Source organism: Rhinolophus hipposideros (assembly GCF_964194185.1).
Source record: "Rhinolophus hipposideros genome assembly, chromosome: 1".
Classification (NCBI taxonomy): domain Eukaryota; kingdom Metazoa; phylum Chordata; class Mammalia; order Chiroptera; family Rhinolophidae; genus Rhinolophus; species Rhinolophus hipposideros.
In genome coordinates, this window is record NC_138047.1 from 49,405,533 (window position 1) to 49,418,670 (window position 13,138).

The window sequence follows — 13,138 nt, forward strand, 5'->3', positions numbered from 1 at the left end:
AAACTCTTTCAAAAAATGGAAGAGTACTTCTCAATTCATTTTATGAAACTGGTATTATCCTGATATTAAAACTAGACAAAGATATCAGAAGAAAACTATAGACCACAAAAATTCAACAAAATATTAGCAAACCAAATCTAGCAACATATAAACAGAATTATATATTATGACCAAATGGGATTTATACCAGAGATGAAATTGGGTTTAACATTGGAAAACCAATGAATGTAATACATCATGTCAATAACAAAAATCACATGCTCATCTCAATTGATGCAAAATAAGTATTTAGCAAAATCTAACCTCTTGATAAAAGCACTCAACAAACTAGGAATGGGCTCAGCAAAGGTACACATGGGATTCCAATGGTCACTACAATGTTTTGCTTCTTAAGTGAGGTTATGGGGAATCAGGTGTTACTTTTGTTTTTGTATATCTGAAATATTCCATTAAAAGAAACTGAATGAGAAAGGAGATACGAGAATGGTGTGAAAAAGTTAAATAGAATGCGTACGGGGTATCTTTTTGCACCATGATGTCATACACTAATATACGTTAGGACACTGTCGTTCACGTCAGTACGTCCCCAACACCTTGCAGGTTCTCACACAAACCTAGTATTTATTGAATGCTGTATCATAAGCAGAAATGCATCTATATCGAAAGTAAAAATTAAACATTAAGAACAATAGTTAACTCACTTAGGTTGTTAGGACTGATAAGAATTCATTGAAAGCACCTAGCAAGAACTCAGCAAATAATAAGCACTCGAAATATGTTAACTACTATCATCATAGGGGGAGAAGTATTCTGATGTATTTCTAATGATTAAAATCACATTAACCTCACTTAAAAGGAAGCAACTGAAGTGTACACTTAAAAATGATTAAGAGTAAATTTTACATTATGTGTTTTTATCACAGTAAGAAAAAAAAAGGAAGCAACTCTCAGGCAATATTTACATTACATTTATCACTCACATCCCACATGCCACATATTACTCCCTATTTTAATATTAGGAAACAAATTCAGAGTACACTTTGCTGGGGCATCACCCAGCTAATTAACGGCAGAGCCTGACTATCAGGTCTGTCAGGCTGCAGAGACCTTTATACTAAACTGCCTCTCTATAATGATTAAACAACATAGAGAAACTATTAAATGCTGAACACAAAAATAACTACATTGTCCACATAACAAACATTACCCAGAATGATTAAGGCTTTTCTTCTTAGTGATGTCTTTCTCATCACATTCCAATGACTCATTCTGGGAAGAACCAGAAATTCCATCATCATCAATAATTTCTCTAGTATCTTTTGCATTTACAATCTTCTGTGCTCTTGAGCAGCCTGGATTAGTTCTCTTCTGCTCTTTAAATGGAACAGTTCTTTCCCCAATATTCTTAGATGATTGATTTGTTTTTTCAGCAGGTTTTCGTCTACTGCTGTGATACACTGACAATTCTTTTGTTATTGAAGAATTGCTATTATAAGCAAGACCTGAAAGATTCAATAATAACCTAAAGTTAGGATAATATTTATTCAGGTTAACTGGCTCACTGAAATACTAACATTATTTATTTATTTATTTGTGTGTGTGTGTGTGTGTGTGTTTGTATACACATATACTATATAAACACATACACACACATCAATCTCATAGGCTACATCTGTTTTCAAATTACATTAATAAATTATGTGCTTTTCCATTTTTTTCATACTTGTATGAAACCATTCAAATTTATCACAAGCTTCCAAAACCACCCTCTCTGGCTCTGCCCACTACTCTCCTACGTATATTGTAACGTTATACCTACAAGTATATTAAAACCCGAAATGTTGATATCTTTCCCAAATCTGTTTCTCTCATACCTTTCCTCATCTCAGTAAAGAATTGAGCTCCACTCTTCTACTTGTTCGGGCAAAAAACCCTGAGTCATCCTAGGCTCCGCCCCTGTAACTCCAATCTATCAACATTTCTTGTGTTACCCTCAAAAATATCATGAATCCAATCACTTTTCATTTCTTCCCTCCAACAATCTAGTGTCCATGCTTCCATTTTTGCTCAGCCCTAGTTTCCTCTCTACATCGCAATAAGAATAATCGTTTTAAAAGAGATCACTTTTAAGTCAGGTCACTTTATTGCTTACAATGTTCCAGTAGCTTCCCAATGCACTTTATCTAAACTCTATCACAGCCTGCCTCTCTGCCTTTATCTCCCCTGGCTTAGTCTTCTTCAGCCATACAGGCCTTCTGGATGTTCTTCAAATGTACCAAGCACGCCCCATTAGCACCTATACAAATACTGTTCCCTTGGTCTAGAGTGCTTCATACCAAATTATTTGTATGGCTCCCTCCTTCACTTTTTTCACATATGTGCTCTAAAAGATCATAATGGACTCTCATCACCACCTTTTATAAAACAATATTCTGCTCTGTCCTCTTATTCATCTCCACCCTTGCCATCTACTTCCCATCTCCATCCTTTGTCTGCTTTATTTTTCTTTATTATCTATCACTTTATGAATTATATATCGTATTGTTGGTCTTCTCCATTAGAATCTAAGTCCACAGAGAGCAATAATTTTTTGCTTTTTGTTTTGTTTTTCCATAGCTGTATCCCTATTTCTAGAATACTGTATATGATAGAGCCTCAATGAATATCTTTATAATTAACTGATTTAATATTTCTATCGATGACCCAATTTAACTCTGTCCTCAATAGATTTTCTCTGGAAAATTAGAGTATAAATCAACATAAAGCCTCTTACAGGATGATTTTTGGGGAGTTCCCAATGAACATAGTTTAAATGAAAATACTTACTCTGCTCTGATTTTACCACCCACCAATTTGATGGACGTCTGGAAATTCTTCGACTTCTCGTGACAACTGAAATAACTTCTTCAGGTACAAGTTTGTTCTTGGATCCATCTGAAAAATCCTTCTTTTCACATTCCGTATTTTTTTCCCCATTTTCTGTATGACGAACATTGGTGCTACTTTTCTTACTTCCTAAATTAAAGAAAATCATAAAAACAATCCAAAATGTACAGAACCAAAGTGTTTTAGAAACTTAATTTAAAAAAAATTCTCAATTATAGGAACTTCTTACTTAAATTCATCCTGTGTGTTTCTTGTCATCTCCATTTTTCAAAAGTTACGTGTTCTCAATAAGATCTCTAACTTTCTGTCACTTAAACTGCAAATTTTTCACATTGCCTGATAATTCATATATACTGCTGAGCCAAAAATAAATAAATATATTCTGAGGAACTGAAATATATGATTTCTTCCAACTACTTACCAATGTCCCAAGTAAAAAAAGGTAACTACTGCTTTTATGTTTTGAAATAATTCATGATTTCTATCAATCTAATTTTTGGAAGAGGAGATTTAAAGTGAGTTTTCAATAAAGAGATCTTTCCCATATGAAGGAAAAGTTATAAACAGAATTTTAAAAAGAGGAAACAGAATGCAAAGAGCAATGACGATGGTAAGTTAAATAGCTAATTGAAAAGGTTTGGCATCAACAGTAATTTCATTTCACTCAAAGGCAAATGGACAAAAAAAGAATCTAACAGAAGGGACAGATAAATTCTAGTTTTATTTTTGTGACTAACAACCAGAAAGGAGGAGAAATCAGGGAAATACAGACTATTTTAATATAAATATTGCAGCTGAGATGGGCAGAACCACCAAAATGGGTTTAACAGAGAATTTCACTTTTTCAGAAATAGGTTCAAAATATTAGATGTCAGTAGACAAAATGGAAATTTTTCAAATAAATTAAGAAACCAACATTTATTAAGCATCTGAGACAAAGATTACTATGGAGCCCAAAGAAGGAATTAAAATTATATCAAGTAAAAAAATACACAGTAAATAAAATGTATAAAAATATGTAAGAACTCTAGAGCAGGTATTACATATAACCACAGAATTAGTTATTGAACTATACAGAATAAAAAGAAAAGAAGGAGAACAGTTATACCAGCATCATCTGGGAGAGATTGTTTAAAAATATAGAAACTTGGGTCCCACCCCAGACCTACTAAATTAGTTTATCAATCAGTATTTTAACAAGATCCACAGAGAATTCAAATTCACATGCAAGTTTAAAAGCACTGTTCATTCCCCCCAGTTAAACCTGATTGGGGAGTAGATGGATAGAGGAAGAAATAAGCCAAATTATATGAAGATCCCTTACAGCAACATCATCTCTGATTCTATTTTGATAACAAGTTATAGGATTTAGAAATACTTTGAATTTGGGATAAAGAGAATGATTCATGCTTATAAAAGATGTAAGAGAAAAAGATTAAGCCTTAATGACACTGAACAAGGCACAAAAATGTTGATGAAAATAGAAAGAACCTACTTTACCAATATTGTGCTTAACAATAGTATCAACAAATACTTTGGAAGTAATGACAATGGGAGATACTGGAAGAGCAACAACACACAAAGTAAAAAAATTCAACAGTAAAGATCTTTTAGGGAGTAGAAGTAGAAAACAATAAAGGATCAATTTACAAAACACAAAAGCAAATGTATAGCACTTTCAACATGGCTGCCACTGATTAGTAGTTTAAGAAATTATCTGTACAGCTGCAGGAATCCTCATTGAAAAATTTCATTTTCCTGCCCCTTATTTCTCCATCCTCAGTTCTTTCTCCAACTCCTTTTCCTCTATTTCCTGCCCCCCACCCCGCCCCTTTTCCCCTTTCTTTTATGTTTATCAAAGTAGCCTGAGGAACTGCTATAACAAATGAGAGGTGCTCATGATAACAGAGATTATTGCCCATGTTCATGAACCAACTTAAAAAAAAAAGACAATGTGAACAATGATTGAGCGGAAAAAGAATCTGAGGGGAAAAAAATGCTAGCACCAAAACTTATTTGGACAGTAATACAGAAAAAGAGTATCATACAAAATCAAAAACAAACCAATTAAAACATTATTTCAGAAACCAGTTCAGGATCATTAAAAGTTAGAAATTGAATGTCAAAGAATTTAGAAAACTAATAAACAAGAACACATATAGAAGATACAACTGATATATGAACAGTTAATAATGTGAATAGTTGACTAAGAACTGAGGGGACATGTCATAAGTTAGGCAAATAGCTAGCTAGGAAAAGAGGTGACTTGTGATAAATTTTTACTACTGTAAAAACTGTTCCATATTTACATGTAAAGAAGTAGGATCCTGAGGGTGGGGCAGGTTTTAATAAACACAACAAAATTATTAATCAAAAATATAGTAATATTTCTGTCACTGATGATAATGTATTCCAATGACTCACAGACATGATAACAGCTAAGGTTAAGATATGGGGGATAGTTTAGGAATAGGACAGATATAGTCCCTGTTCTCGTGGAACTTTCAGTCTAGACTCAAGGGAAATACAGAAATTCACCAAGTAATTATGTTTGATAAAATAAAAAGGGAGCATATATAAAGAACACATTGGGCTTAAACCGAGTACAAAGCTTAGTAGGGAACAGGATACAAATTAGGAAAAATTTTCTAAGCAAAAGGAACAGCATATTAAAAAGCTCACAGTTGAGAAAGTGGTCTGTCTATGGAACTGAAGAAATTCATTATAAAGCAATCCAGGAGATGAATCTGAAGAGGTAGAGAGAGGCCAGGAGGTATATGTATAAACTGCTACAAAAATCTAAGAAATAAATGACTCTAGATTGGCTAAGGGGAGTAGAGTAGCAGGTGGAATGAAGAGAAGTAACAGACCTGAAAACTACTTAGGAAGAAGTCAAAAGACTGACTTCCTTTGGATTGCTAGGTAAAGAAAACATTATTTAGCTCCTTCTGAGCTATTAGATTTATTATGGCTCCATTTATGAAGATAGGAAAACTACAGGAAGAGGAATTTCCTATTGGAGGAATTTAGTTTCCAATATGTTCAGTTTGAGAAGCCCGTGGGCCATCAAACATGGAAAAATCAATTGGCTCAACCCAAGTCATCAGTTTAGGCATTACAAATTCGTCAAAGTGTTTTTTGAATTAAAGACAAATTATCATCAGAATAAATATATATTTGGAGTTAAATTATCTTCATATTTGTCTTTGAAAACTGATATGATTGTCAGAATAATGGTCTCCCAAAGATGGACTCATCCTAATCCACAAAATCTGTGAAAATGCTATATTTTAAGAGACTCTGCATATGTGACTGAGGTTATAAAACCTTAAAATAGGGTGATTATACTGGATTATCCAGCTTGACGCAATCTCATTACATGTGTCCTGGAAAGCAGTGGTCAGAGAGAGCGAGCTAAGACAATGGAAGAAGCAGCAAGAGAAATACCAAACGTGAGAAGGCTGGCATTGCTGGCTTTGAAGATTCAAGAGGGGAGCCATGATTCAAGAAATATAGGTGACTTCAAGTGGCTGAAAAAGGCACAGATTTTCCCCTAGAACCACCAGAAAAAAATGTAACCTTGTCAACACCTGGATTTTAGCCCAGTGAGATCCATTTCAGATTTCTAATCCATAGAACTTCAAGATAATATAAATGTATGTTGTCTTAAGCCACTAAGTGAATAGTAATTTGTTATGACACCAATAGAACATACAATTGGTATGGTAGTTAATCAGAACGTTATACTCCCTAATCAATCTAGATCAAAAGGAATTTAATACACGTGAAAATTAGTGTGCAAAATATAGCAGGTATTCAATAAATGTTTAACATTTATAATTAAAGACAGTATCATTCAAGTATGCTTTCTTGATATGTTTCTACTTAAGAAATTTTGGCTATATCAAAATTTTGTGCCTTCAAATTTGTGGATTCATATTCTACTTAAGGGATTAGTAAGAAAAAAACTTTCTTGTAATATAACTATCACCCTCACTTTACTCAGATTCTTTATGTTGTGTTTTCTTAAAATGGCCAACTACTAATTAGAAATTGAAGGAAGCAAAAAGATTAAGAATTTTTTGCTTCCAATAAAAAGAATATGGGACATGCCTAACATTTACAAAAGAGGTCTACAAATAGAAAAGATTGCTTTTTCCCCTCGTTTTTAAGCAGAATTTTTCATATACACAAAAACACACACAGACAAAACTGAAATCAAACAACTATTATTTCAGATGGTATAAAGTCTGTGTTACAGAATATACAAAAAAAAGCTAAAATAATGAGTAATTAGGTAATAACTATATTAAGGTGGAATTTGTTTTTATAAATACTAGCTTAAATATTGTGCTTTAATATGAACTTTCTCCCCTCTAAATCAGCAACATTGTATAGTCATCTAGAACCTTCAGGTACATACAACTCTGGTCAATAGAGTTTTCTGGTTAGCTAACAGTTTTGCCAATTTGAGCATCAAAAACATTTTCACTACTTTAAAACTTTTTCATAGAGCTTAAAAAAATATGGCCCTTGGAGGGGACAGATCCTGGGGCAGTATTTTCTAACCTCCTTTGAGTGTTATCTCCTTATAAGATTGTCAAGAGGGTTAAATTATATTGCACATATATAAAGTATCTAATACATTGGATACATGTTTTCTATTCCACTAACTATTCTGGAGAAAATTCTTTCTATAATAACCACCTTTTTTCTCTATTACTTAAAAAGTGGTACAAAAACCATAAATTGATCTATTCTTCCTGACAGTATCATCATTACAAACCTCAGTCACTGTATAATAATGACAAGGAGGGTGTCCACACTCTAGGTTTGTCTGGGCCAATCCCAGTTTATGCTTACTGTCTTTGACATCCTCTCTCATGCTCAAGTGTCCGAGTTTGGATGATAAGTGATAGTGACCCAAGATAAAAAGATCTATTGAGATAGTAGTCAAATCATTGTTGTCTTTCCCTTTATCATCCTGTGAATGTATGTTTATCTGTTGATCTAGAGACCCCACTAGACTGATCTTTTTTTAATCGTGAAAACTGTGTCTTAGTAATCTTTGTTATTTCAGTGTTTAATACTGTTGTCTGGCATTTAATGACTGTTAGATAAATGAGTAAATGATGGAATAGAAGAGTATGGATTTTTATCCTATAAGAAATAGGCCCACGGGTTTTTCTTTCCCAATTTATATTTAAACCTCAAGAATATATGATGCTGTCTTATTTGAGTTCTTTCAACTACCTGGTTTAGTAGCCTTCCCTTTTCACTTCTCCCTTTATATGTGCTTGCCATGTTAGAAGTTACATACACACACACAAAAAAAAACCATAAGACTTGGGATTGAATAATATGTAAAATAAAGAGATCTTAGAGAAAAAGTCTGTGGGCTTTTGAGGCTCTGTGTAGATTTAGGTTTACTTTGCCTACTTATCAAAGCTAAACAGGAATGTCACAAAAACATAAAGTAGCAGAATAATGTTAACAGTTATATTTAATATAAACACTTACCTACAGGTGGCATCTGTTTTTTGGAAGTGTGAACATTTTTCATCTCTTCGCACTCTTGCATATTTCTGCCTGAATCTCTTTGTGACTTGTCTTGGGCAATATGTGACACATTTATATTCTTATCTTTAGGCTGTTCCATATCAATCTGTTCTTCAACTACATTGGCCTCGGATTTTCTTTTCTGTTTTTCTTTTATAGTCCTTTTGTTTCCAGATGATTTTTCTGCATTCTCAGAATACACTTGATATTTTGTAGATCTAGAATTATTTTCCATTTCATCCGTCAAAGTACAATTCCTACCCAGGTTTTTTTGTTCAGAAGGCTGAGATTTCTCTACTGGGTGAGAGATGCTGGAACGTTTGTCACTTGTCAAAGTTGTAGGTGATATATTGTGATGTTTTTCTCTTGACTTCTTATTTTGATGGAGTGCAGTGCTCTCAGTAGGGGATACTGCACATTGTTTCTGAGGCACAGCCTTTCTTGGTATCGTAATCCAAGATCGACTGGCAAAACTTCTGTCTGATTCATCAATTATAAATTCATCCTCTAACAACTTCGTATCATTTGCAGGAGATGAATGAGGTGGAGCAGTTGTTATATGCCTAACAATAGGACTAAAAAAGGATGTCATAATAATTAATAGCTCAAAAAAATAAAGCTTTTACCTTTACTTAGTGAAAAAAAATAATCGATACAGTCAATAAAATCTACATATCTTTTAAAGAGCAGTTCACGTCTCCTCAATTTTCACTTACCCTTAAAAATCTGTCCCTCCTTTCACATTTCTCTAATATCTGATCACACTCATTTATAACACTAATGGGAGCACAGAAATTTAGAGCTGGAAGAAACCTACACCAACTAATTTGTAATAAATATGTAATCACCCACTACATATTTATTTAAAAATTGAAATCCAGATGTGTAAATATACTCCAGATACACTGACAGTACAAAACTGCATGTTATATTTTTATATACATTACAATTATATATACATATATATGTACACACACACACACACATACATGTGGGGGGAGAGGTGGTTTCCCCCACACCAACAAACAATTCTCAGACACCAGACACCAGGAGTATATCTGAGAATTCAACTCAATTCTGACACTATCTACCCAGAGATACCATCAGATTCCACAGATTAAGGGTTCAGTCCTAGAAAACTGCCCCCACACATGCACACACTTCAGATGCCAGCCACAAGCCCAGACTCTTGCTTCTGACCGATTAGATACAGACTGGATGTTCTCAACAAACTCCTCCAAGTCAGAATGCCAATTCCAAGTCCAGATTGTCACCTGTACTTCCAATCAACTGGCTATAAATGAGGTTTCCATAACCTCCTCCTTGGATTTGATTAATTTGCTAGAATAGTTCACAGAACTCAGATAAACATGTTACTTACTAGATCACTGGTTTATTTTAATAGGATATAACCGAGGAACAGCCAGATGGAAGAGATGCATAGGACAAGATATGTGGGAAGGCATTTCAGTCCACACTTGCCACATCTCCAAGTGTTCACCAACCTGGAAAATCTCCAAACCCCATCCTCTGGGTTTTTAATGGAAGTTTTCTTAGTAGCCATGATTGATTAAATCACTGTCATCGATGACTGACTCAACCTCCAGCCCCCTCTCCTCCCTGGAGATCTGAGGTGGGACTAAAAATTCCATCACTAATCACATGATTGGTTCCATTGGTAATCAGCCCCCATTCCTACAAATGCTTTCAAAAAGTCACCTCATTAATATAACAAAAGACACCTTTCTACACTCTCAACACTTAGGACATTCCAAGAGTTCTGGGAGATGTGAGCCAAGAATTGTGGACGAAGATCAAATAGATATTGCTTATAATCACAATATTGTAAAAGCCAAAACAAGATTATTTCTCAGATACCTTCAAGTCTAATATTCTAAGAAAATACTTATAAATCATATACTAAATTATATTATAGAAAAATTCCAAGGTTGAATAATTCACACACATTTGCAGATGTTTCAACATTATAATCATGGTATAGAAATAAATGGAGTATATGTAGAAAGGTAAATGCACTGGATTAAACAGCACCTCTTCCAATTAGTTGGGAAAGCTTTCTTGAGAAGGAAGAAATTATTCAAAGGATAGTATCCCTCCAAAATTCATAAATTAAACCCCAATGTGACAGTACTTAGGGTGGGGGCTTTAACAGGTGATTAGGTTATTAGGGTGGAGTGAACATGAATGGAATCAGTACCCTTATAAAATAAAATGGAGATTGGCATATGACGAGAAGAAGGTATAACAAAGCAGGAACAACTGAAAATGACCAAGTTGGTAAAAACAGTAAACTAGGGAGTGAAGGCCTTAAATACCAGCTGATAGATCTGAAGTTTATTCTACAGACCAGTGGTTCTCACCCTATTGCCATTAATTCTAGTTAACTAATGTGCAGCCAGTTAAGATTCACTGTTTTGACACCATAGAACCACTGAAGTTTTTCAGTAGACAAGAACAGATTAAAATTTATTTTGTAACTATCCTTTTATTGATACAATCAGAAGAAAAAAGATTTGTAACCTTAATAGTGAAATACAGGCACACTGAAATTTTCTTTCTAAATACTGCTTCATTTTCATATTATATAAATTAGAAAGTGCTGATGAGCACAAGCAGTGAAAGCTGAATAAACTAATTTGCTGTCACATTTAATAGTACCAATTAAATGAGAGTATGGGGGTGTTTACTGGTAAGAAACTTCACTTTCCTTAAAGGTTAAGCATAATTCCAATTAACATTTTGTCAATGAAGATTCATTTCAGTTAAATAGCATTAAGAACCTTTAGATACTGTCCACAAAATATGAAAGAAAATGTCTCAAAAGATAATTTCTTTTTTAAAAAACAAACAAACATAATTTCTTAATAACTCACCTGGATTCACTTTTTCTTTTTAAAGTTTCTAAAAACAATGTTGAAAAAGTCTTTTTAGCTTGTGGCTGAATTCCATGTTCTGACTCTTGTATTATTTTCTGAGATGTTCCCGACAATTGCCTCTCTTGTGGTCTTTCTGATATTTCATCCTCTACATCTGATACTTTATTCTCTATTTCTACTTTCTCCAAAATATCTTTATCTTCGAAGTTTAACCTAAAAGATTAAAAAGAAGGCAAGCTGAATGCACCACAGTTTGTTGAGTTATGAGTTTTCCTCAACTCCCTTACAGCGACAACACAGACAACTTACAAAAATTTCCTTTGGGCCTTTATTTAAAATTTATACATGCTGATTTGTAATCTCTTATACAAAATATGTAAGGCAATTTGCTCAGAAAAATCGTGTTGTATTTGTCAATAGAAAAAAAAAGAATGGTTAAATCACACACCAAGGAAATGTACAGCTTATAGCACTAGTTCTTAAACATTTAATATGAATTGAAGCATTTGGGAAAATCCTATTAAAATGTGGATTCTGATTCAGAAGGTCTAGGGCAGGATTTGAAATTCTGTGCAGCAGGTTCTCAAATAACACTGTTTCATTCAGCATTCTTTTAACATTGATGAGGTCCTGTAGAAACTTATCTCATTTATATCAAGTAGCCTATGGTAAAACATCACTTCACTTAAAGTCACAGAACCTACCAGTGATGTTTAGCGAGGGCTTACTGTATTACTAACAAGCTTCCAGATAATGCCATTGCTCTTGATCATCAAGAACAGGCCACACTTTGAATAGCAAAATCTTAGAATGTACTTATTAGGTCGGTGCAAAATTGCGGGTTTTGCGATTATTTTTAACCTTTTAAACCACAATTACTTTTACACCAACCTAATAACTCCTTAGTTCCAAAAATCACATCTAACCCTACAGAAACTATAATCACTGCAGAAGTCCCCAACAGCAAAAGGCCTTGAACGATCTACTTTGCTTCTTAAAGGTCAAAGAGAAAGCCCCAAGAAATGGACATAGGTTTACCACAACTCATCCTTAATAATAATCCTCTGTTACCCTAAGAAATGACCTGATAACATACCTACCCTTGTAATTACAAACAACATAGAGGAAACACAAGCTGTTTCTCTTAAGAAGTTATACAAAACCTATTATCAGGAAAAAAAAAGAATATGTTTTTTCATAGACTATAGAAAAGTTATTACCCCCAGCTTTCCTGAAGTACACTTTAAGGCCTTCCCTATTATATATACGAAGTCAGACAATTAAGTTCGCAAACTTGTTGCAATGATGTTGCTAACCTTTTTTGATATCGGAGGGATTATTCATTATGAATATGTACCAACTGGACAGTTAACCAAATGTGCTATTTGGAAGCTTAAAAGGCTGAGTGAAAAAGTGAGATGACCTGAACTTTTTGCCAACAATTCATGGCTCTTGCATCACGACAATGCACCAGCTCACACGGCACTGTCCGTGAGGGAGTTTTTAGCCAGTAAACAAATAACTGTATTGCAACACCCTTCCTACTCAGATCTGACCCCCCAATGAGTTCTTTCTTTACTTAAAGATAAAGGAAACATTGAAAGGAAGACATTTTGATGACATTCAGGACATGAAGGGTAATACAACGACAGCTCTGATGGACATTCCAGAAAGAGTTCCAAAATTGCTTTGAAGGGTGGACTAGGTGCTGGCGTCAGTGCATAGCCTCCAAGGGGAGTACTTCAAAGGTGATCACAGTATATTCAGCGATGAGGTATGTAGCACTTTTTCCTAGG

At 34.1% G+C, this 13,138-nt stretch overlaps 1 protein-coding gene across 2 annotated transcripts in view; it reads right to left on the reverse strand.

The window, feature by feature from the left end:
- Positions 1-13,138, reverse strand: part of CENPC (centromere protein C) — a 60,003-nt gene that overhangs the window by 31,778 nt on the left and 15,087 nt on the right. For both annotated transcript variants that reach the window (XR_013994015.1, XM_081059834.1), the window contains exons 7-10: positions 11,340-11,555; positions 8,407-9,020; positions 2,827-3,015; positions 1,208-1,502 (exon numbers count right to left, since the gene is read on the reverse strand). Coding sequence is in view for 1 of the 2 variants with exons in the window: in XM_081059834.1 (XP_080915960.1) it covers positions 1,208-1,502; positions 2,827-3,015; positions 8,407-9,020; positions 11,340-11,555 (1,314 nt within the window). In the remaining variant the exon portion in view is untranslated. The remainder of the gene's footprint in view (positions 1-1,207; positions 1,503-2,826; positions 3,016-8,406; positions 9,021-11,339; positions 11,556-13,138) is intronic.